The sequence below is a fragment of the Volvox carteri genome, assembly GCF_000143455.1.
Source record: "Volvox carteri f. nagariensis unplaced genomic scaffold VOLCAscaffold_27, whole genome shotgun sequence".
Lineage (NCBI taxonomy): Eukaryota > Viridiplantae > Chlorophyta > Chlorophyceae > Chlamydomonadales > Volvocaceae > Volvox > Volvox carteri.
In genome coordinates this window covers 585,684-611,172 of record NW_003307570.1, presented here as the reverse complement: position 1 = coordinate 611,172, position 25,489 = coordinate 585,684, and the positions used below count along the sequence as shown (strand labels likewise).

Genomic DNA, 25,489 nt, shown 5'->3' with positions numbered 1-25,489 from the left:
CCTGTCGCGCACATGTACGTCTGTATGATTGTGTGAAGTAGGGGGTTATAGCTTCACCCGTGGCCACTAGCCTGGTAGTCCCTAGCTACCTTCCGCGATGTTTGGGACCTCCAGGATGAGGCCGCAAGAGCTAGGCGCATCTATAGGCTGTACGGCCCTGTGAATAAAAACCGTTGATGCTGTATAACATTTTTCCACCCTACACATACCGCAATCCCCGCACCGAACCATCTGCCAACTACCAATCACACAATACCAAATTATCAACTATCGGTTGTTAACGACCTACTGTCAACCGCCTTCTACTGAAATTGCCTATCTCGGATGGCGCTTCCTCAATGCAAGATCTGGGCGCATCTAGAATGTACCGGCAAATCAGTAAAACCCATTGATGCTGTACAACAGTATACACCCCCATTGTAGTAGCTGGTACACAGTACGGCTCTGCAAATACGCGCGAAGCGCGACCACCAGCATCTCGAGAGGCCTTTTCAGCGGCCAGCTACTACACCTATCCCCACCTCTTATCCCCCCACTTGACCATCCGTCAACGACCAAATAGAAAATATTAACTGTCAACTGACGGCTGGTCAACTGCCTACCGTCAACCGTCAACCATATAAATTTCCCCTTCAGGACGAGGTCTTCCTAAAACAGGAGCTGGGTGGCATGGAGATCCCTAAATATGGAGGCTTTGTGCTCGGGGTCGGTCGACCCGAGGATCTCTTGAAGATAGACGCCAGTACTCGCACGGTCACTGCTTGCCGCCAGCCGCATGTCCATATGGGCGTGTATTGCCGGGCAGTGCTGGGCAAAGTGCTCAATCCCAATCTCGGAGGATTCGGAGATGGAGGCCCAAGCTTGGACCAGTTAGGAGATGTGATGAAGAGGGGGACAGCGTAGTCCTGATGGTTCCCGATGGAAATCCGAGTAAGGGTGGCCGGGGGAAAGGAGGGAAAGGAGGGCGGAGGAGGGCGGAGGAGGAAGGAGGTGGAGGAGGAAAAGGAAAAAGGGACTGAAACTCCTGGATCAGTGCCTGCCTTCCCTCCCGGTAATTCTGCTTGGTGCACTCCGTCGGATGTGTTGCCGTCGGCGGGGCATCCTGCGGCCGCAGCGAGGTTTCCATGCGAGGGTTTATTTACCCATCCCTTGATCCCTCGATCCGTTGCCTTCCCATGCATGTGTCCCTGTATCGTATGTATGTTATGTACTACATACGCGTGTGTTTGTGGTAGCTGCTCCTTCCTCCTCCTTACCCCCCTTACTTTCCTTCCCTCTTCCCTCGCTCCTTACTTGGCACAACTCTACCCCTCTCCGTCGTGGCTGTTTCCTTCCTCGCCTCTTACCTTCGCACCTACCCATCCGCTCCAGACGTGGAGGATGTTGGTTTTGTGAACTTCCTCCTGGACAGCGGCAGCAGCGGGGCGCTCATCACCGCCGAGCTCAGGGAGAGGCTGGGACTGAGCCCGTCAGATGGCCAGGTGAGGGACGGTGGGGGGTGGCGGAAAGGGGAGGCCATACATTATGGCGCCGTTCGAACATCAGGTTGCGGGGGGCAGTTGATGCATATCAGCACGTACGTGGAAATGCCGCGCCTTAACGTTGCTGAAATACTTGACGAGGCTTGACTTCGTAGGGTTGCATGTTTTGAAGGAATGTATGATAAAGCTAAGGTTCTGAGGCTTTTATAGATTATATGCGTGCGGTGGTAGGGAAATTACTCATCATTCGGAAGGAGAACGGGCTGCATGTGCTGATTACCACTCCACGTCCTCTGTATTTGGAAGAAAATGTTACCATGTGGAACAAGGCTCGCCGAGAGCGTTGCCGAAGGCGCCAACTGATCGGCGATGATGCAAAAGTGCACCGGGCCAAGGTCGGTCCCGGAACACTTATAATAAGAAATCGCTCGTCACCAAGCGCAACTTTCGCCCCAAGCAAGTGAAAATTACTTTTTTATTATTATATCCTATTTGCTTAGATCTGTAACGGATTCATATAACCGAAATACTGTACATGGTTTTAACGGTTCGTGTTTCGGCACCCTCTAGGAAGCGGACTGAACTACTTCAGGTAGCAATTGACAGGGACACAACACAAATACTCAGCGTGAAAGTGATCATAACTTATTTCGTTGGCCTCGCTTCATGGATCTGTGACTTGGCGCGGAGGGTCTGCTGGCCTAAGGCGATTCGAAATAGCGAAGGCAATGTCCCTCCTAGCCGCACACTTGATTTCTAACTGAATTCCTTGCGAAAAATGTTTGTGTGCATGGGGAGATGTGCGTGACGAAGCAGCTTTAGCCATTTGTGTGTTAGGTGACCCGAAGACGGCCGGCCTGTCAAGTGTCTTTAATCACTCAAGCTTTGCCTGATTCTCGCAATCATAACCATACTGTTTAACCTAGATTTCTTGGAAGCATCGGATGCTCCCAAGGTTTGAGGAAAAGACTGGAAGTGCGGAAACAAACCCTACTTGCTGTATGACTCTTATCGACATGTTCGATGAAGTACACACAGCAGCCAAAGCTGTATGTGGTGAGCTAAAAGGATTCGTTTTCAATCGGGTTTGGCTTGGCAAGTACATTGCGGGCCCGCGATGTACGTTGCGGTGGGCCGTTTCGTGTAGCGAGAGTGATGACCTCTATACATAAGGGTTGCTTGCTTGCAATCGTGGCCCCAAACGTGCCCCCAATCGTGCCTCATCAGTACGTACTCAAGGCCTGCAGAAAGTTGGGTGAAGAAAGACAACTACACGGATTGCAGTAGGGCACGAAATGTACGTGAACAGGGCTGCGTCGGCGCGACTTCTTTTTATTTTGTGTCTTTGAAAGCTGCTGCTGCTGCATATAAGTACACGTCGCAATTAGCTTCCTGTGGCCACCAAACATTATCCAGCAGGGGAACCTGTAGAGAACTGTACTGCGCCAACTGCTTGTGTGCTCGAGGCCGAGGCATGGGATGCATCACACAAGCATTCCTAGGCATGCACTGCCACGCACTTTCCTGCTACTCCGGCAAAAAAGATTTGCAAAACTCTAGGCAAGTGCCGTATAGACCTCCAGTCTTTATAAGGAAGTCTCCTGCACGCTTTATCACCACCCCACTGTGTCATGATATGACACCGAGTCGCCATTCCTGCTAACAGAAGGTTATTAGCAGGGTTCACCATCACCATCTCCCCGATCGGAGCTGGTTTCTCTGGCCCGGCCTGCATAGAAAGGCTTTGCAAGCGTTCCTTACAAGTTGCCGCACCCGTTTTGCGAACCGTTTGAAGCGGCTGGGTCTAGTTCAATCACTGCCACATGCCCTCTTCGACCCGCGAACGACCATAGCATGCCGAACAACCAGAAGCGGCGCGTCAACGCACCCGCCTTGTAAGAGCAAGGTATGGAGGCGTGTGCCTACGCCTGTAGGGATCCGCCAGCTGCGCTGACGGGACCATTGTGCAGAAGTTGTGACAATATCGCGCGCAATGCCTCGTCTGCTTGACGAGGCGAAGAACATACATGAGGTCGAACACAGCCAGCAGGCGGGTATTACATTTGACGTGGCGGCGTCTATGCAGCTGTGTATGTAAGGAGCCGCCGATGTTGAACCACCCAAACGGTAACCAATCATCTTACCTTACAAGGTGCCCTTACCCGCACACAAAGCTGCGCCCCTCCCTTCTTCGTTTCCTTTTGGCCTCAATCCTCAATACAGGACGACACAGGACTTGGCGGCCTTTATCGTTATGGTCTTCGACCCAATGATCGACGGATCCACGATTCATTTTCCGTACGACGGGCTTGCAGACGACGACTCGTCGGATGAGGAATGGCAGCAGCTCATGGACGCCTTGGTAGGCGGCGGCTTGGGTGGCGGCGGCTTGGGTGGCGGCGGCTTGGGTGGCGGCGGCTTGGGTGGCGGCGGCTTGGGTGGCGGCGGCTTGGGTGGCGGCGGCTTGGGTGGCGGCGGCTTGGGTGGCGGCGGCTTGGGTGGCGGCGGCTTGGGTGGCGGCGGCTTGGGTGGCGGCGGCTTGGGTGGCGGCGGCTTGGGTGGCGGCGGCTTGGGTGGCGGCGGCTTGGGTGGCGGCGGCTTGGGTGGCGGCGGCTTGGGTGGCGGCGGCTTGGGTGGCGACGGCTTGGGCGGCGGCGGCTTGGGTGGCGGCGGCGCCTCCTCTGACCCTGTGAGTAGCCTCCGAGGCCCTGCGTCCTCTGTCTGATGATGCACACGAGCCATATTCCTATCCATCGGGTCTCATGCTATGAACACCCAGTAGTCAGCAGGTTCCTGTAAGCCATTTGCGTGTTGAAGTTATTGCTTTCCTTAATTAAGAGGTATTTCGTCTAAGAAAGGCTCTCTACTGTTGGTTGCGTAACGACGTGGCTATCATGTCAGCAGGACCAGAGGAAGATGTTCTGCTGGGTAATGTGCTTGATTGCGGCGTGCGTGTTGCGTAACTGAGCATTTCACAGCACCACGTTCTGCCAAGTCACGTGTGGGTCCACGGCCGCGCACCTGCTGCGCTGGCGGCGGCAGCGGCGTCGCAGATGTCGAGCATTTCATGTCGTACTTCCTCCATCTCCCCAGCCTAACGACTGTCACGGCCTTTCTTGTCCTATACCATTTTCCACAGGGCCCCTCCACGGCGCATCAAACCAACGCACCTCCTGCTGCGTCCCTTCACCGTCCTGGGCCGACGGCGACAAGGTCCGCCGCCGCCGCCAGCCCGCCACCGGGCTATACGGCGGGGCAAAATGGGCAGCCGGCGGGCGCCATGGGGGCTTGGGGCTTTGGCGGTGGCTTTGGCGATGGCGGCCGCGGCTGTGCCCCGGGGCAGCGGCCTGCAACGGCAACGGCACAGGCGACGGGAGGGGAGGCACACCTCTTTAACCGCTACAATCCGCATCAAAGCTATTCCCCGGCTCAAGGTGTACAAGTGGAAAACCTTTTGTTGCCGACAGCACAGCACTCACGGACAATGTCGATGTGGCAGACGCAGCTGACGTCGCTACGACCGACACCGATGCCGATGCCGTCGCTGCAGCAACAACAGCGCCTGGTTCAACCGTTTGACGATCATTACCGCTGCCGCCACGTCGGACAGTTGTCGTACACCGATCCGAAACTCGACCGAAACGCACAGCCGTATGGAGGAAGTACGGGCCTCAACCTGTTGTCTTCGGGAAACGTTCCTAGCGCCTCCTCCGGACCCGTTCACACGCCATGCAGGCCTCTCACTGAAGCAACCAGTGGTGCGATGCGACTGTGCGAGAATGGCAGCGGTGGCAGCGGCCATATGATGGCCTCTGAGGCGGGCTCCTTTTTTGAACCGGGATGCCGCACTACCAGCGATTTGGGTACCTTTCCTACGGCCCGGTGTACCGCAGGGGCCCCACCGATGCTGCCCGGGCCATCACTCCAACCCCACCAGCAGAACCATCAGCATGGTCATCAGCAGTATCATTACCAGCAACAGTTTTCCCAGCAGCAGCACCACCACCAGCACCACCAGCAGCACCACCAGCAGCACCACCAGCAGCACCAGCAGCAGCACCACCAGCACCAGCAGCAGCACCACCACCACCACCAGCACCAGCAGCAGCAGCACCAGCAGCAGCACCACCACCACCACCAGCACCAGCAGCAGCACCACCAGCAGCAGCACCACCACCAGCACCACCAGCACCACCAGCACCAGCAGCACCACCAGCACCAGCAGCACCAGCAGCACCAGCAGCACCAGCAGCAGCACCAGCAGCACCAGCAGCACCAGCAGCACCAGCAGCACCAGCAGCAGCACCACCAGCAGCAGCACCAGCAGCAGCACCAACAGCACCAGCAGCAGCACCAGCAGCAGCAGCACCAGCAGCACCACCAGCACCACCAGCAGCAGCACCAGCAGCAGCACCAGCAGCACCAGCAGCACCACCACCAGCAGCACCACCACCAGCAGCACCACCACCACCAGCAGCACCACCACCAGCAGCAGCACCACCACCAGCACCAGCAGCACCACCACCAGCCGCCGCTGCACCAGCACCAGCCGCCGCCACACCAGCACCAGCCGCCGCCACACCAGCACCAGCCGCCGCCACACCAGCACCAGCCGCCGCACCACCACCACCAGCCGCCGCAGCACGACCAGCCGCCGCACCACCACCACCAGCCGCCGCAGCACGACCAGCCGCCGCTGCAGCACCAGCTTTACCTCGATCCCTACCAGAAACAACGGCAGATCGGTAGTAACCAGTCGCAGCAGCAGCAGCAGGGCATGTATCTGCTACAACTGCCATCGGATTTCGAACTTCTCCTCGAAGACGGCCGCGTCCATGGCTCCCCGGTTGACCGAACCTACTCGTCCAACGTAAATGGCTTCTCCAGTAGCGCTGGACGTGACAGCTTCATGGAGAGGTTCGCAGGTAAGGCGCGCACACAAGCGTTTGCTCGCAGCCAGCGCGTTAGTAATTGAAGGCACTTTATCTTCCTTCTTGTACGTATTGGCCGTCTACGCTGACTTTATACTTTGGATTGTTGGCTTGGTTAGGGATTGGCTTAATAACACGTAATACGCTCACCCTCACTTGCCCATTTGCACGGCACCCACAATTGAACCCTATGAAGGACCACAATGGGAGCCAGGCCCCTGGAGCGCTTTTGGTGCCGCGGCCGCCGCCGCCGCCGCCGCCGCCGCTGGTAGTGGCGCCACTACCGCCGTTTCCGTACCTGACGCGGCCCCACGGGTTGCGCTGTGTACTGGACCCACCACCTCCGGGGCCGGAAACGGCGGCGGTGCTGGCAATGTTGGCCGTGAAGGCGCTCATAATGATGATGATGATGATGGTGATGGCGGCAGCAGTGGCGGTGACGGTGATGACGCCGACAGCAGTGACGATGAGAGCGCGAGCAAAAGCGCGCGCAAAATCCAAAGCACCAGCGGCGGCGGCAAGAAGGCTCGGAAAAAGAATGGCGGTGTGACCTCTGAATATCGGGGTGTTACTAAGTAAGTGGCAGCAGTGCCTCTGCAGTAGGGAGCCCGAACTGAGTACACAACTTCGGATTTCACAGCAGCTCTCGTTTCGTGCGGTGGTCCGTGCGCGTGAATGAGCCCAGATAGCATTGCGCCTTGCTATTAGTATTGTGACGGACGTTTAGTGGAACGTTATGGCCATCCTAGCTACACATCGCAAAGGCGGCCATAACACTTTCCCCTTCTGTCCTTTCTATGCTTTCCTCCCACCTCCTCCTTCATCCCAGTCCAGTCCAGCTCACCACGCACCCCACGCACCCCCCCCCAATATGTCGTCATGCATACCTACTGCAGCCTTAATCACAGACAGGCGGTGGACTACGTGGGTGTTCACCATGCAGCGACTTCCCAGCCACCACATCTCCCCCCTCCCTCCCCCGGGGCCCCCCTTTGTCTTCTTCACAACCGCCGACTGGTTAGGTATTCTTTCTTTACGTATGCCGCAGCAGTCAGTCTTTCCTTGGCATCAGCTTCACTCGCTCGTGGTTTGTCTTTCCCCCCTTTGTCTCTCAACCTGCACCCTGCCCTCAGGCCTAAGAGGGGAGAGAAGTGGGAAGCCCACGTGTGGGACAAGCACGGGGCCCGGAAGAAGGGCGCACCAGGGATCAGCCGGAAAAAGGGTGCCCAGATCTACCTGGGGGTGTTCACCACGGAGGTGGCGGCCGCACGAGCGCACGACATCGCGAGTATCTTGATCGGTGGTCCTGAGAGCTTTACCAACGTGGGTGTATGTGGGGTGATACATTGGTGCACGTGTGTAAAGGTACAACATGCTAAAGCTTGCGTTATTGAGTGTGAATGTACGGACGTGCTCTTTACGACACTTGAAAAACGTGTGTGGACACTAGCCCTTGCTTTATGTTAAAGCTGTCTTTCTAGCTGTTACTCTATACCTTACTGACCCTGCCCTCTTCTAAATAACAAACCCCGTACATACGCATAGAATGCCATGCACATGTCGCGCAAAAGCACATATGCGGAATACACAGAAGTTGTATATGCATACACACATTCACGTGCGCAAATGCATTACTTAACTATGCTGTACAAGATATTGCCTCAAATTAGACGACATGACAGCGCCCATGGCCCAATCTGTGTTTACACACCTACTGCAGTTCCCACGGGACGACTACGATGAGATGAAGTCCCTGCCCCCGCTCAACAAGAAGGATCTGGCCTTCATGCTCAAGGACCAACGTATCCGTGCCGTGCCCCGGTACCGCGGAGCAGTTCAGTACCATCCGCAAGATCCCTGGGAGGCTTGGATTCGCAAGATGTGCGGCAATGACTGCCCGCTGCCCGCTGCCCGTGGGCTTCCGGGATGGCGTTAATGCTTGACTGGTCGATGCAACATCAGCAGATGTAGGTTACGTTGGTTAGCTTGGTCGTTGAGTCGTTCGTCGTTGGGTTCTCGCTCTGAGTTGCCAGGCTGGCACATTGGCAGGGCTCTCGGCCAGGGCCGCCGGCGGCGACAGTGGAGGGGATACCGAATGTGGCGCCTGCATGTATTGCTGCCGGCGTCAATGGCGTCGCGGTGTCGATGTCAGCGGTACTGACGTAGGCGGCAGCGGCGGACGCATGGCCGCTATCGCCGGCGGCGGCGGCGGCGGCAGCGGCAGTATGGGGACGGACCCATGGGTCATTCCTGTGGTGTCAGCCGCGGCTACGGCGATGAAGACTGCCAACGACAGGAGCAGCCGGGCAATGCCCCGCCAAGGCATCATCAATATGTGCGTCAGGAAGTAGAGGCAGCAGTTGTCGATGCCGTCACGATCCAGGCCGGCATAGGGGAAATCCCATAGCCCATATCAAGGAGCACCCGAAGACCCAACCCGGGCAGGCCAAATCCCTTATTAGCTCCGTCAACAGTACATGTCATGGAACGACGAGAGGCTGTCTGAACGGCTACATGATTTTCCCTTCGGACGTACAGCAGCCTGGCATAAAGATCGCTAAACATAATGTTTCCCTGGTCTTACACACTGGGCCGAGTTGTCGTTTGACCCCGTTCGACGCCAGGCCAAGCTGTTTGCTGCATGGCAATAGGTTTATTCCTGTCGATATGCATCGGTTGCTAATGCATCTTCTTGAGCAGTTAAGAGTTGCTGAGATGCTAAAAGCAAACAGAGCTTATGGGGGAATCGCGCGCGAGCAGTTGATCGGATGGAGTTTTGCGAACTCCAAGCGTGGAAGGCGACAGGCATGTAATCTTGGACTGCTCCAGCACGTAATGCACATGCGGGGGTTTTCTGTCGGGTTTCAGGTGTCTCAGACTAAGAAGGATGTGATGGTAGCGGATGACCAGCTGACCTTGCGAACCTTCTGAACCTGAAGTAACGCTTTCGTCATCTGTAACCTGTCGTGCATGAATGTTGTGTCGCCTGATGACAGCCTTGCACTTACTCCATGTCTCTTTCGGGCTCCCTTCGCAATACATCGCACTACTGGGATTAAGAAATACCTAAAGGTTTTCTAAGAGTAACGACAGGAAACCAAGGTTTTCTGTCAACTCAGAAGAGTGAGTTGTGCGCGCTTGTACGGCACGTGATGCCGGTAAAGGCAGTCACCCTTGGGTGCTAGAAAGAGTAATTTTCGGGTTTCGTAGCTACGTTAGGTCGCTGTTGCTGCTGTGAGGCGATAGGTGTCCAGGCCCAATTGGTAACCTTGCGATTGCTGGAGCCTCCACAAGGCCTACCTACCTACCGAAGACTGACTTCAAGAGCTCGCAGGTACCCACTGTAACGTGTGATGATCTCTCTTGGAATCCACAATCTGTACAACATGCATACTCGCCGTGCAAACACCTTTGTCTGCTCCCTCATCGCTACCTTTTTGAAGGGTCCCTCCACCTTTCCATGAAGCTTTCACTCTTACTATTCTGACCTTGGAGCCTGCCTAGCTCCGTTAGGCAGGGCATCGGGGCACCATGGTTTGCGCTTGTTGCATGCAGCGGTTTGTTGCCGCTGTGAGACTCACGAGCTTTGAACTCTGAGCCCCGGGGTGCCCCATATTCGATTATGTATGCTCGCCATGTGTGGGCTGGGTTGTACAGCTGTGAAGGATTGCGTTGTACAGCTTCTCATTCACGTTGGTGTCAGCAGATGTTGTCTTCGTTTCTGGAAGGGCGAGATTTGATAGCTAGTGTAGGCTTGGATGGATCCAGGTCGTGGATGCGGTCTGTGATGTTGGTAGGGATACTTTGTATCTCGCTGTGGCTGCATGAGCTCACCCTCGTGATGCAGCGGTACTTCGGAGTGCCGCCACCAGGGGTGTTGTGATCTTGTGCGTCATCGCTCTAGCGCTGGTGGCTGCTGATCGGGTTAGCCCACGTTAGCCTGTGTATGAACGCGTCGTGACATTCTGTCATATGCACCGCTGCTGTTAGAAGCTGATAAAAGCGTGTATGTATGTTGTTACAGGGTGGTATAGCTTCACCAGCGGCCCCCTTTCCCGAGGCAGTTCCCTGCTCTCCCCTGCTAGAGGGGCACCCTAATCCGTCCACCCCATCCGACTTCAGGATGTGTTCGTTGGGTATGCATGCATATCGGCAGGATGACAATTCTGGATATTGCAGCTTGGGGTTGGGGTGTTTTTGATGTTACAGTAGTGAAGCGATTCCAAAGCTGCACCAAAGACGTGACGGATTACTGGCTGGATGACAGGTGGTTAGTCAGAAGTGCAACACAAACCAGAGGCAATCCTTGATTATGTCCTATAGCCTTCATGGCTTGTTGTACGCTTACATTCGAGGTGCCGGATAGGACAGGGTGAGGCGGAACCGGGGCTGCCAAGCTGTGGCCTTACACGTCTGCAGTACTGCGGCTCTCGGAGCGCCAGGGCGCGTGTGCGCCGAAGCGCGGTCTAGCGCCACACGGCGCGGTCTGAGTGCACGCAGCGCTGTCCAGCGCGGCCACACCGGCACGGCCGAAAGAACTGACGCACAGCACTAGACGACTAAACGCAGCATTAATGACTGCGTCCACCTGACACCCGCCCCGAGGGCAAACCTGAAGCATCAGCGACACACGAACCGCACCCAGGCCAGCAGGGCTGGCCAGGCAACATTCCTAGCGCGCAGCGATACTCTAAAGGCGCTGTGGCCGAGCGGTGATAGCTGTACAGTGGTGCGTCTGGCGTTCCGAGTGGACTGCCCAATCACCAGGTCTCTAACTAGGCCGAGCCTGCCGCTTGTAAACGAGGGACACTGAGGGCGGGAGGAGGAGGGAAGTGAAAGGGCAACATTAAGCTCCAATAGTGTAGGCAGAATGCCGGAACTACGGAGCTGTTAACTGAAGTAACAAATTCGGCAAGCTGTACGGCTGCCGTTAGCTTAGAGGCTATACTCGTTTCGTTCCTGCCGCATCTAAGCTACAATTAGGTGTCCCTGGCCAGCATCAAGTCCGGATCGATATGTAACGGATACACACAGCACTCCAGGAACGCCGCCACTTATTAATACCTTCTTGGGATCATCGTAATGCTAGTCACTTCATATGTCCTTCATAGCTACCTGGTAACATGCTTAAGAGACCGCTTAGTAGATCACTTAGCATTATGTTACAGATAAGTTGCATCCGATGCGCTTAGTGCCCGAATACCAAGTCTTTTAAACCAATTTGAAGTAACATGTATCAACGACTTCAGACGTAGTACCAAGTACCAAGTACCGAGTAGTTCGAATATTTACGAAGTACTGTAAACAAATGCACAGTACGGACTTACTAAGCAGTCCAAATTGATACGAAGTACTGTAAGAAAGTACGAAGGACAGACTAACAAGTAGATCAGCAAATCTAAGCATCACAGCACTCGATACACGTCACCGGCCGCCTACCTAACCGAGCTAACAGACATACTATGGCGCTGATGCAGTACTGCACCGACACTCAGACTGCTGTCAGACACACTAACCTAAAAACATCCGTGTCCACACAATAACATAATAATAGTCGGTCGCTATGGTCAGCATGCACCTAATACCATCCTACATTCATACCTCTTACCTATGAAGATCTCAACGCTAGGCAGCACCTTTGCGCGCACGCCCTCGGCCCGCTATCGTTTTCGTCCACATACACACACATGCACACGCACACACACGCACGGACCTGTGGCTCTCGGCTACTAGGCGGGAGCAAAAACCCCTCGCGCCCATCTCCCATCCGGGGCCCCTCCCAGGCCCGGTCAGATGCTTGTAACCTTCACACATATATACACATACACACATACACACATACGCACATACACACATACACACATACACACATACACACATACACACATACGCACATACACACATACACACATACACACATACACACATACACACATACACACATACACATACACACATACACACATACACACATACACACATACACACATACACACATACACACATACACACATACACACATACACACATACACACATACACACATACACACATACACACATACACACATACACACATACACACATACACACATACACACATACACACATACACACATACACACATACACACATACACACATACACACATACACACATACACACATACACACATACACACATACACACATACACACATACACACATACACACATATACACATATACACATATACACATACACACATACACACACGACCTAGCACATGCATGAAAGCATACCCCAAAAGCGCACCCTGCATGGCAACAACTAAATTCGTCGACGTGAACGCATGCATACAAGTCTCGTTGTACAGCAGCAGCAACTGCACACACATAATAACGCAAACCGCAATATGAACACCAAGCCAGCCACTTCATTCACGCACCCACTTAGTGATATACTCTGAAAGAGCCAGCCATGCAGCCACACACACAGCTACCGGCACAGCCAATCAGTGTCACTCATCGAACACATTTCGTAAAAAGTCTAAGAAGTCTTGGTCAGGGTCCACGTCACCGAGAGCCACAGCTGCTGGCTGTGGCGCCACCACCGCAACTGCCGCCTCTGTGGGTTGCTGTGATGGCAGCGTCACCAAGGCTGGCAGCAGTACTGAGGCTTGGCCGGTGCAGGGGCTCCACGACGCGGCCACCAGCAGGTCAGCAAGCGACACGACAACGGGTTGCAAACCTGGTGCCTGTAGAACCGCCACCGCGGTGGTGACCGGCACACGCCCAGCAGCCAGCGGAAGTCCCTGCAGCGGCTGGACCGGTGGCAAGGCGTCCTGAAGCCCCTGCACCTCCAACAACGGAGACGACTGGAAGAGGATTGGGTGGCGGGTGGCGGATGGCGGGTGAGGGACGGGAAATTTAAGAAACAGCAGCAGTTCAGATATGGTGTGGTTGGTAAGGGTCGAGATGAGGAACGAAACATGCATGTGTATTAATGAAGGGCTTTATGTAGCCACAAACTCAGGACAACATCGTTTCCTACCCATGCATTAATCATGTGGTCCATATCCGCAACCCGTTGTTGCGATTATTATTGAAAGGGAAAGGGTGGAGAGCCGGGGAATGGATACTAACCCACCGAGTGAGCCACCAACCCACTACTGGCTCACGCTTCACCGCTCACCAGATAGGCCGTGGCAAGCAGATTGCTGATCCTCCTTATCACATTGTCTCCTCCAAAGTCTCCGAACTGGCCTTTCTCGTTGAAGCTGCGACTTAGGCACTGCAGCATAGGGCCCACCTCCTCCCTGTCCAGCTGGGATAGGGACCCCAAATCCGCGATGTAGTCCTCCCTCGGAAACTGCGTCAAGATGCGCCGACATGCAGCTGTTTAATTTCGGAACCATATTTATAAAAACTACCGTACTGCACAGAGTATCATCGCGGCACAGCGTGTGAATGAAGGGGTGCGGAAGGCAGGAAGGTAAGTACATGCCTGTATACCGTACATATACATCAATCTGTCAGTTGGGAATATCGACTTTCCCCGCCGGACCAAGCACATATGCTTGATGGGTAGCCATTCGCGTCATCTTAGATCGCATGAGCATGTTATGTAGCTAATTACATAAAGACATCTATCCTATATTATATCTTCACAAACCATGCGATAAAGTAACCTAATGACTCACATTAATTGTGGTATCGAGACCCCAGAATACGATTGCGGCGATATCGAACGCCCGGGCCGCCATCCGCTCGGTCTTGTATGCTCCCAGGTAGTACTGCTTTCCCCTGTTCCTCTTTCCTGGATGGTCCTTCTTGCGAGGCACTGTTGGGTCCCACAGGTGAGCCTCCCATTTCTTTGTGTTCTTGTGCCTGCAAGGTTAGGGATTGGGGCGGTTTCGGCGAGGCCAGGAGGGGACTGGGTGCATGAAATGCCGCAACACTAGGTGGTGAGCCGCGCGTGGCCCTACATATACGCGCATGTAATTATGCCTCGCTTCATGAGGGATGACGCCAGAGTGGTGGCCGGATGGCAGGATTGGGATGATGGGAGGTTGGACATGGCTGCTGGGATACATACGTAGTTAGCTAGCGAGATGGAATGGAGTGGGTAGGGATGGAGGATATGTATCACCTACCAGCTAACGCCCTTGAACTGAGAGCTCTTATTTATTGGACCACTGTCCGTTCTACGTGTCTGGCTGTTGACGGTGTTCTCCATCGTCGTCGCATTGACGGGGTCATCGCCTTCAAGGCCGCCGCCATGGCCGTGGTCGAGATGGTTGCTACCGACATTACCAGAAGAGCGGTTGCCGGCCCTGGTGGTGGTGGACGCCTTTCCCCGCCTCTTGTTAGTGGAGCTACCCCCGCGGCGGCGATGGCAACTGCGTTTGGTGGCTGTACCGCGCACTGGGGGTGCGTTACGACTTGAGGTCGGCACTGCTACTGCTGGCAGCGGACGCTCAGGGGGAGTGGTGTCATTGGGCGGGGAGACAGAAGGGTCAAGACCGAGGCTCTGAATGAATCCATTCGACGGCACAGGCTCCATCCGCAGGCGATTGATTAAAGATATTGCCTAAAACACTAAGGTTGCGAGTAGTGTTACACCTGGAGATGATACGGAAAGGTACTAAATCTACTCGTATTTCGTCTAGCTTGGGAACATGTACTTATGCCTTATCAATGACTGGTCACCAGCTTTTATGAGCATAAGTTCCCCTCACGTAGATACGATCATGGGATGGGGAGACAAGGAAAGGGTCTTATCGCTCGGTCCTATGCTTGGTTGGTGGCAGAAATCTTGTACTGTTCGATGAAATACTTAAGTTGCCTAGCTAGGCAGCCCAGGCATTCCTAGGCACACCTAAACAGGCATCCCTCGAGGGCGACATACCCCGAGGTGATCAAGGCGCGGCGAGGTACCCCGAGGCGCGGCATCGGTTGATGCTATGCAGTTCTCCGTCGCTTCCCCCTCGGACATAGATAAAGTTCCCCCCAAGTATTTGCCAAGGCCACGCGAAAGTCCCCATACACGCACAATCTTCTGCCTCGGGCTAGAAGGTTTACGATTGCCTCTCCCTTAAATTTTTACAACTTATGCGGAACCAGATAATTATTATGTATTTATAATTTACAACAAAAAGCTGCCATTTAGACGGCACATTACGCCAACCCTGCTTGCCGAGGCTTCTAGGATCTAGCTCGTCTATCTGCCGGAGTATCGAACGGTAGGTCCTATTAGTGGTGACATTACTATTTTTGACGATGAGATGGGACGGAGCTTAGTGCGCGCACACTACCGCTTTTTTCACTTAACATTATACATGCTTTTTTAAGGTATTGTCACTGCTTTTACTCACCGTCCAAACCACATGCGCCCCTGTGTCAGCGGGTTGACGACACCAACGCACTGCGGAACGAATCTATGATGATTGCATTTAGACGTCATGATTGAGTCCGTGGAGCGACCACGGAGAACCGCGCATTTTACAGAACAACGTTTACCCTAGAGTGCGAGGTCCGCATTCAGCCGCCAGGAAATATGACGTGACACCACTGCAACCGACTCTGGCAGGTTGTACACTGGCTAGTAACATGTGAACAACCTCAACACTTTCAACGTCCTCAACGCCTCAGTTTCTCGTGCTACAACTCACCTACTCGCACGCATACTTCTCATGCTAGCTATGCAATAAAACACTACTGTTATATACGGTTGGTATTGTGGTGTTTCAGTATCATGAAGATCCCAGACTTCTCAGGCATGTGAGCCGTGTTCACCGTACGCCTTACACGAGGTCGTCATAACTTCGGTGCCCGAACGAAAAACATAAAACGTTAGTTGGCTCCGCAACCATGCTAATATTACTGCGTACCGACGACATATATGATGAGTCGAAGGGGAGCGGAGTCAATGCGCCACATCCCACTCTCCTAGCTAACACGCTATTGCCAACCCCTACGAACCTCCCGTCACATGCATCAGCTACTATTTACCGTACCCCGCCGCAAACTACCCAGCCAACCTACGTGCACCTCAAGAACAGGAACGCATTTTCAGTAGCACAGCATCCCCACATATGCCAGCATTCTACCTGATGTATCAGAACAACCTGGCAGAAGCATTAACTCTTCGTATAGGAGCGCCGAACAGATGGACGTATTAACCGAGCCACACAGGGATCATCCCCCTGCTTAGCCATGTTGGAGCAGTAAGTACAGACACAAAGTCCTGCTGCCAACGCAACCATAACGAATTACGACACAGCCACGATGCGAAAGATGTGACTAGGATATCTGCCCTATTACTCTCCACCGTCCCGCCCCTTATCTCCTTAGCTCATCGTATCTGGGATCCTGTTTTTCCTACTATTTTCCCATCCTTCCATACCCCGCCCCCCGCCCCCCGCCACCCTTCCAGTCGTCTCCGTTGTTGGAGGTGCAGAGGCTGCAGGACGTCTTACCATCGGTCCAGCCGCTGCAGGGACTCCCGCTAGAGGCCCGTGTGCCGGTCACCACCGCGGTGGCGGTTCTACAGGTGCCAGCAGGCCTGCAATATCGTTGTGGCGTCCCTTACGTCATGCTGGTGGCCGCGTCGTGGAGCCCGTGCGCTGGCCCAGCCGTAATGCCGCGGCCAGCCTTGGAGGCTGCGCTACCACAGCAGCCCACAGAGGCGGCAGTCGCGGCGGTGGTGCCACAGCCAGCAGCTGGGGCACTTGATGACATTACTCCTGACCAAGATTTCATGGGAGTTCGTTGCGCGAGGTAATGGATGGGTCCGTGTGGGAGTAGAACGCAGGCCCTCGGTGGGGTCGATCGGCATGGGGAGCTCCCACACTGACCCATCCAATACATCACGCAAAAAGTCTAAAAACCTTGGTCAGGATTAATATCGTCAAGTGCCGCAGCTGCTGGCTGTGGCACCACCGCCGCGACGGCCGCCTCTGTGGGCTGCTTCTCCAAGGCTGGCAGCGGCTGGGCCAGCGCAGGGGCTCCACGACGCGGCTACCAGCATGTTCGCAAGGGATTCCACAACGGGTTGCAAGCCTGCTGGCACCTGTAGAACCGCCACCGCGGTGGTGACCGGCACACGGGCCCCCAGCGGGAGTCCCTGCAGCGGCTGGACCGGTGGTAAGACGTCCTACAGCCTCTGCACCTCCAGCAATGGAAACGACTGGAAGGGGGGCGGGTGGCGGGTGGCATGGGGAAAAGAAGCGGGGTATGGAAGAGTTGGAAAGTAGTAAGAAGAACGGGTCCAGATACGGTGCAGTAGGGAAGTATGGGATGGGATGGCGGGAGGATGTGAAATTTGGTCCGGAAGACAGGTGCAGGTGCATCGTCTATGTGTTTGGGACCATCATACTTGTTGACATGACAGTTACCTGTTCCAAGCTGACACACTTACATTCACATACATTCGGTAATCCTACCACATGGGTAAATGTATCAGAACCCCAGAACACGATGGCTGCGATGTCAAACACCTGCGCCGCCAGGAGCTCCGTCTTGTATGCTGCCAGGAAGTGCTGTTTGCCCTAGGACCTCTGTCCCGTCTCGACCGTGTCACACATCCCCGTGGATCCCACAAATGGGCCTCCCACTTGTTGGCGTTACGGCGCATTAGAGGGGACAGGTAGCGGCAAGCAGGGTAAGGGGCCAGGAGGGGACTGGGCGGGGGCCGCTACCCCTCCCCTCACATGCACCGTAACGCCAACAGCAGTGGGAGGTCCATTTGTGGGATCCGACGGGGATCTGCAGGAGACGTGAGCCGGGACAGAGGTCCAAGAGCAAACAGCACTTCTTGGCAGCATAGAAGGCGGGGCTACTGGCGGCACAGGTGTTGGACATCGCAGCAATCGTGTTCTGGGGTCTCGATACCCTTACCCATATGGGTCACCAAGATTACCGTATGCATGTGTACGGTGTGTCTTGAGGTGTACAGGATGGCTACATAGCTTTATGTCTGTGCTTAGCATAGTATATGCTGATAATGAACGGCCAGTGAGAGGGCAACCGCCCAAAGGGTGTATCCTATTATGGATTTGTCCCCAGCCCGCCAACCCTTTCCTCTTTCATGAGGCCCCGCCGTGGGTTTATGGTAATTAATACGAATGAGGCATGGGTCCCGTCCCCAGCTTACGGTTGCAGCTCAATTCGTCTTGCTCCATCCCGGCCTGGTCTCAACTCACGACGAGAAGGCTTTACGGTTGATTGTCGACGCAGCCGGCAGCTGCAGCAGCGGTGGCGGTGGTGTTGCAGGAAGTGATAGGATTTACAGGACGCAGAACCTGCGCCTGGAGCCATACCATGTAGTACATGGATCTCAATACCTGTTCTCAAAAGCCGGATGTATACGTCAAGGCGCCTTCAGATGTAAGGGCAAGGGGAAGCGAGTAATGGCGGCCCTGACGATACGACGACAGTGTGTAGACCCCTGCAGCAAACTCACCACCTCTGCTGATAACTATCTGATCAAAATACTCACAAAGCAGAAGAATTGCATTAATTTCATTGAAAAGTGGCGAATAGAGATCGGCTTGTAATCTCGGGATATGATCATTGGCTATATATATGAATTTCCCTAGTTATCGGCAGTACAGAAGGCCTACAAGGAAGGTGGGCGCAGCCTCGAAGGTGACGCCCGGTGTCGGTCATTTCCCTGCCAATCCGCATCGCCAACTCTCCCGTGCCGAGGCAAGGGCGTCCTAGGAGGTCCCAGGCAGCTGTCCTGTCCCCACGTCCTATATGGTTGCCGATAAGCCTGCCCTGGTCTGGCTTAGCGCCTAGATAGGCACGAGCCTGTTTGCCGGCCCCAGTAACCGCAACCCTCCCATGCATGGGCGCTGTTACGGGGTTGTTAATGGGGTGGGGCTTTGCGGACATTTTGAGGACAGCGACACACCAGGCCCACCAACAGCAGCATATTATGTTGCTCCATGTTGCTGCGACTTACGGCAGCGCCCTTACCCGCAAGCATATCCCGTTGGCCAATGGCCCACGAGTCGCCCTCTATCTCCTCTCCCCCTTACCTTCCTTACCCCATCCCCAAACACATACACACGGAGCCCTCGTTCCTTGCTACAAAGCCCCCAAGATACGGTTTTGGCCCACCCCCGCTGATACCTAGTTGGACTGCCCCTTCACCGTAACTGTCGAAGGGATCCAACTCCGTTGAATATCTCCATCATCAGGCCGGCGAGTATCTCCCCCAAGTACTCTACCTGGTGTTACAAGTGCTACCCTCGCAGACCCCGCACACGCCAAGCCTGTGACGCTGCCACTGCTGCCGCTACTGCTGTTGATGCTACTGCCGTTGCTGCTGTTGTATCTGCCACTGCTGCTACCACTCAACTGTTAAAGCTACCACTTTTGCATGCTGCCACCCGAACTGCTGCTGCTGCCACCCGAACTGCTGCCGCTGCTGCTGCCGCCACCGAGTGACCCATAGGCCCATTGCTGCAGTCCGGCCACCGTGCGGCCGCCGCCATTAACACTGCCGCTGCCATCACATCACGTTATTAGTCGTGCCTCTGGCCCTGGCAGCCTTACGCCGTCACCCTGCTGGCTCCAGTGCTTCTTTCATTATCACCGACGGGAAGGGCCCGAAGCCCCCATATACCGACACGCCATGTCAGCATATGGACTCCTTGTTGCGAGGTCGTTTCCTTTAACGCCACTATCGCATATCCTTCACTAGCAAATGCCGCACCTGATTCAGTTGCTGCCCCTGCATACTAGGAGAGAATGAACCAGTACAAGTTCGTGCATGTAGCACATCTTGGGGCTGCAGATTCCACAGCTCCGGGCCCAGCGGCAGCAGCGCCAGCAGACTAATGGCAACACTGCTTGAGCGCTCCATGTCCCCTGACTTCCCAACCGCCGTCCCTGGTCATCACTGGCCTTGTCATGGACCTGCTGACTCACAGAGATGACAATTGCAACAGCCGCGATCAATGCCTACCTATGCAAAGAGGCTGGACGTGCGAGAACACCTTGGGTGAACCCAAGGGGGGGCCCCACCGGGGCCGCCGGGGTCAAGGCGTGCCGTTACCATCATTGAATGAGGACACCGCTGTGATGGAGCGCGCCCTGGGTAGCTTGCTCACGCGGACGCCCCCTTCCCCCAGCGATTGCACCAAAGACTGATGAGCTATAGGTTGTGCTGTTAAGGATTAGAGGCCAATAGGCCCAACGACCGTGATGAGTGCGCCTCACGTACCTGCAGGCTTTGTAACTTCGGAGCGGTGGAAAACGAACAGCATGCGCTTGGGAAATGCCCCGCTTATGATGACTTGAGGGCTGGTTATGGGCGTGGACTCGAGTTTCAAGGGCGCAACATGCGCACCGTTATGACCGAGGGGGCCCCGCCGGCATTACCTGTCTTTTATTATTTCCTTTATCTCTAGGTTGGGAGACAGCGTTCCTACGCTTTGCGCTTCGGCGGGAATGGGAGGATGACGATAATCGCCCCCCACACCGTAACGTTTTCACTAACGGTCCACGGGGTCCCCGGCTCTGACGGACCCCGCACTTGTGCTGACACAGTAAGTGTACATGTACCTACTTTGAGCCGCGATTTGCTTGACCGTCGTACCACTATATCTGCTGGAAGCTAGGTTGCAGCGGGCAGGTCACTTCCCAATGGTATTGGGCTTCCAAGTTCACAGCCGTCCACCCATGCATCCAAGGACAACGAAGCCTCGAAGATATCTGCGTGGATAAATATAGGTGGAAAGGAGGGCCGGAGTGGAGTGAGCTTCTCCGAGTGTGTGAGCGGCGGCCGGTAGAGTAACGGCAGCTGGTCCAAATTACCGCCGCTTAGGCAGGATTGGGCCGGAGTGGGGTTTATCCCGTGAAGTGGTCTAAGGCACTGGCATGCACAAGGCCACGGCACGAACCTCCCTACGGGTACAGCGTGGCCCCCTTTATTAGCGAAATAATTCAACGTTGTGTGTGAGGCGGAGGCCACGTTGCCTTGAGGCTGCAGCATCTGCATGCATGCGGCTGTTGCAGATCCGGCTGTCGCAATAGGTGCCTGTAATCGTTGGGACAAAGGACGAGGTAGTGGTAGCACTGAAAACAGCGGTAGCAGCTACAGTGCTGTGCGGCATCGGCGTCGGCGGCCCCAAAAATGCTCCAGCAGCGACCATGCTTCCCCTAATGCCCTTGCTTCCTATGTAGCGTTTACATGCTCCGTACCTAGCTTGCGGTATCAAGGCTCTTGGGCTTTTGGCTCGTCTGGGCTCGTTACACCCTCTCATACAGACACAGTGTGGAGGTCCAAGCAAAACATGCGGTGATTTGGGACAATGGCACTGGGCGGGGAGAAGCGCAGTTGGGCAAGGCTGAACTGAGCAACCGCGCGGAGCGGAGACAACACCGATGCTATAGATCTCTGTAGGTTTTCTGAGAGCAACGAAAGAAAACCAAGGTTTTCTGTGTATTTGCCGAGAGCGTACTCGGCTGTTCGTTGGTGGTACGGCGGGGCCGTACTGGTGAGAAAGTAGGGCAAGTCGCGGAGAGCGCGACGGAAAGAGCAATTTCGCGAGTTAATATAGTCAGTACTGACAGGTTTCCACTGCGTCGTCTGCCCATTACACCGCCCCGCGGCAGATAGCGCAGTCGGTAACCAGGCTCGCCTCCTCCCACGGAAGCAAGCACACTCTTCTGCTCGCAGGTACCCAAGCCCGACTCACGTCTATAAGCGGTAAGGCAACTACTCATGAAAACTGACAGAATATGGAGGAAAGCTAGTTGGCCGCAGCTTGAAGCGAGCTTCCTTTTCGCAAAACAGTTCCACAACGGCCCAACACTACATGATTCAGCACCTAGTCCGCCAGATCACCGATTGACTAGTACCTTGTCATTCGTTCATGACTCTCACAAGCCGGTCCGACGACGCGCTTTTGGCCATGCCTGGCCAGCACGTCGCAGTCATCCCCCGCATGAGTCCGCCGTCGCAAATGAGGCGAATAAAATCATACAGCTAAAACGATAGTTTGTGTTATTTGTGAACAAGAAATCAGGAAAAATCCCGGGACTCAAAGTAGATGGCTCGCTGAGAGCAACGTGTGTCTTAGGAGCAGAGGCTGGGAACAATCTGTCGCACCGTTATATAGCGCTTAGTTACATGTGAATAGGCATAAACATATGATTAAGATGGGCAAGGGCAGTTCGGCTTGCTTGATGCTTGATATCGAGCAAGCAAGCAATAAGCCTTTTTGCCCTGAGGGCCTTGCTTCCTAACTTAAGACTTCCCTGCCTTGGTGTCTATCTATCTTGGGGTGAGGCCAACTATTTCAGAAACAGAAATAAACTAATAGCTTGGGACAGATTTCAGGAAAGCTACTATTGTACGTAGTCGTGGCACTGCGTTGCATGTGTCCTGAAGGGACCCCGCTGAGCCCCAAGAACACACCGCCCACGCTATAACAAAGCAAATCTTCATCATTGCCCTCAAACTAACATGTTAATGGATCTCTCTCCAGATTCGCTCAACAGGCTGCATACTAAAGTCGCCGGCCCTTGCAAGTACAGTAGTGGGTTCCGTCGCAGAGGGCCATGACAATAACTCAGGTTAGCTCTTAAGTGCTAGAAACACCAATACGAATGAAGATTTGCATGCTGTTACCTATCGTGCGCCGGGCTTCGGTCCATGGACTTCGGAAATGTGGAAAAGGCAATAGCTCGGAGAGCTCGCGAAATCAAAATTATAATTGTTCGAATAACAATAACTTATGGAAATAGGTAGCATGTGCGTGGATGGAAACTATGCTTTTGAGCCTTGCTTGTGCCGATTCAGTTTCCGACACTTCGTATCTCAGAGAAATATTTCAAAGATTTGACGTAAAACAGCTTCCTATATAGAATTGGGGTCGTTTGATATATTCAAAGGTTGCTGGGCCTGCTATGGACCGTCGCCGCAAGGCATAGACAAACAAAGAGCAAACGGTAGCAAAATACAACACCATAGGGTTCTGTACGAGGCATGAATATATAATATTTCAATATTCTCTCATTCCGTTCCCTCAGACCTCTCACTTTTGGTATAAGCGTCCCCCCGGTTACACGCCTAGCAGAGCAACAGCTGGGCTGCTCTTGGCGCGAAGGCGATAGGAAGGCAGGCGGCTGATGTCTGTGAGGCCTGATATTTCCCTTGGTTGTGGGTGTGGGTCTTTGGACTCGGGCAGTGCTGGGTCATCCGGATGCAGCCGGACTTCGTGACCACCGCCCAGCGCCACTATTACCACCAGTACCACCGCTGTAGTAGCTGGTACACAGCACGGCTATACAAATACGTGCTAAGCGCGACCGCCAGCATCTCGAGAGGCCTTTTCAGAGGCCAGCTACTACAACCACCGCCACCGCCGGTATTTTTTTAGAAAAGTTGTCGTTACATGGTCTTGGTGTGTTAAGAGGCTATAAAGCTACATGTAACACACACACACCCACATGGATACCGAAATAGAAATAGAAATAGAAATAGAAATAGAAATAGAAATGCACATAGTATAGAACCAACAGTGCTGCAAGCCGCCAACGCCCGTGGTCCTTCCTTGTTAAATTTCCGGTATAATCCGACCTCGAATTGCAATACAGAATGGATAACAGTTACACAGAGTACCTGGCAAGAGCGCGGGGCAATCCCGATGGTCCTATCACTGCTGGCATGCTCTTAGCCCTCTACGGGGACTTCAGGAAGCTCGGGGACCAGGTGCTAGATCTTAAAAATGAGCAACAGCTCTCACGCGTGGAGATCATCGATCTCCAGGGCCGGGTCAGCAAACTGGAAACCGACCCGAGCGGCATCACGATGGATGCCCGCGGACTAATTAGCAGTAATAAGTTTTTCTATTGGGACAGCGTCGTTATCACGACGGACAAGAACAAGGATGAGGGCAGCGTCCGGGCCTGCCTCGCCGAGCTGGGGCTGCATGTGCTTGATATCGGCCTTCTCACTCGCACTGAGAGGCCAGATCGCAGCACAAAGAGCTGGCTTATTGATATCCGGTGGAAGGACCGGGTAAAATTCTTTAAAGCCGCACCTGACCTGAAAAGGTTGGGTCTCCGGGTAGATGACTCGCTCACCAAGGAAGGGCGGGCGGAAAGATCCAGGTTGCGGCCCATGTGGCAGGTGATAAAAGCGAAGCAGTGGATCCCCATGTGGCGCAACGGGGCCGAACTGTTTTATAAGAAGAGCCCGAACGGGAGCGCACCGGTGCCCTACCCAAGCCAGTACGGTGACGACGACAGCGACAGTGGAGAGGGTGGAGAGATGGATGCCGAGAACGATGACGACGTAAATATGCCTTTCAGGGGCTGTGCCGGCGGAGTTGGCGCTACTGGTAGCGGTAGTGCCGCCGCCGGTGGCAGCATGCCGCCACCACCACCACCGCCACCACCACCACCACCTCCCAAGCCGATGGCACCGTCACCAGCCGCCCCACCACCGGCCCCACCGTCTTACAGAAAGCAGCTAGGGGTGAAGAATCGTGAAGCACCCGTGGCTTCGCTGAGTGCCATCAAAGCGAAAGGCGGCAAACACCCACGGACAGAACCAGTATACGGGCTCACATACTCAGCATCACCTAGTAGGCTCGACCGGTACCACAACCAGGCGCCAGCACCCCGTGACCCGAGGCCCAGCTCTGCCGCCGGCCGCACCATGGATATTGACGGCTTCATTACCACCTCAGGGCGGAGGAGTTCCAAGGACCAGGATCGAGACGGCCATGGTGAGACCGGCCAGCAAGGTCTGGGGGTCGATGAAGGGACAACTAGAAGCAGGGAGGGATGTGCAGGGCCCAGCAGCAGAGCTGATCACCGACCGTATGACCAGGCTGGCAAGCCCACTATTGCTAACCGGTTTGCAGGCCTACCCGCGGAAGTGGATGACTAGGATAGCACGAGCCGAGGGCCAAGAGGGTTGAGGGTTTTGTTGTGGAATGTCCATGGGTTGTTGGAGGCAGGAGTTTTTAAGCTTGACCATGCCGGAATCAAGTCTTTTGTGACTAGTCATGACCTCATCATTGTTACTGAAGCACACCTAACGGATGCAGTGCCAGACAGCGGGGGATCCTCAG

General features: G+C 54.7%; 5 protein-coding genes across 5 annotated transcripts; 3 read left to right on the top strand and 2 right to left on the bottom strand.

Moving 5' to 3' along the window:
• Positions 1-775: 775 nt before the first annotated feature.
• Positions 776-4,206, top strand: VOLCADRAFT_92651 (uncharacterized protein; the record flags this gene model as incomplete). The annotated part of the gene is made up of 4 exons (XM_002952053.1): positions 776-869; positions 1,372-1,481; positions 3,496-3,575; positions 3,705-4,206. The coding sequence occupies 4 exons, from the start codon at positions 776-778 to the stop codon at positions 4,204-4,206; spliced, it is 786 nt and encodes a 261-aa protein (XP_002952099.1).
• Positions 4,207-4,453: 247 nt separating this feature from the next.
• On the bottom strand, positions 4,454-6,576 carry VOLCADRAFT_92650 (uncharacterized protein; the record flags this gene model as incomplete). Its single annotated transcript, XM_002951976.1, has 5 exons — positions 4,454-4,510; positions 4,652-4,828; positions 5,914-6,203; positions 6,343-6,386; positions 6,569-6,576. 5 exons carry the CDS (start codon positions 6,574-6,576, stop codon positions 4,454-4,456), a joined length of 576 nt encoding a protein of 191 aa, XP_002952022.1.
• A 773-nt stretch (positions 6,577-7,349) lies between these two features.
• VOLCADRAFT_92649 (uncharacterized protein) lies at positions 7,350-8,348 on the top strand (the record flags this gene model as incomplete). The annotated part of the gene is made up of 3 exons (XM_002952052.1): positions 7,350-7,429; positions 7,546-7,735; positions 8,133-8,348. 3 exons carry the CDS (start codon positions 7,350-7,352, stop codon positions 8,346-8,348), a joined length of 486 nt encoding a protein of 161 aa, XP_002952098.1.
• Positions 8,349-12,910: 4,562 nt separating this feature from the next.
• On the bottom strand, positions 12,911-18,909 carry VOLCADRAFT_92648 (uncharacterized protein; the record flags this gene model as incomplete). Its single annotated transcript, XM_002951975.1, has 12 exons — positions 12,911-13,267; positions 13,585-13,761; positions 14,093-14,279; positions 14,546-14,868; positions 15,767-15,786; positions 16,871-16,938; positions 16,984-17,053; positions 17,464-17,580; positions 17,812-17,890; positions 18,104-18,158; positions 18,596-18,636; positions 18,892-18,909. 12 exons carry the CDS (start codon positions 18,907-18,909, stop codon positions 12,911-12,913), a joined length of 1,512 nt encoding a protein of 503 aa, XP_002952021.1.
• Positions 18,910-24,006: 5,097 nt separating this feature from the next.
• VOLCADRAFT_92647 (uncharacterized protein) lies at positions 24,007-25,305 on the top strand (the record flags this gene model as incomplete). Its single annotated transcript, XM_002952051.1, has 1 exon — positions 24,007-25,305. One exon carries the CDS (start codon positions 24,007-24,009, stop codon positions 25,303-25,305), a length of 1,299 nt encoding a protein of 432 aa, XP_002952097.1.
• Between the last annotated feature and the right edge of the window lie 184 nt (positions 25,306-25,489).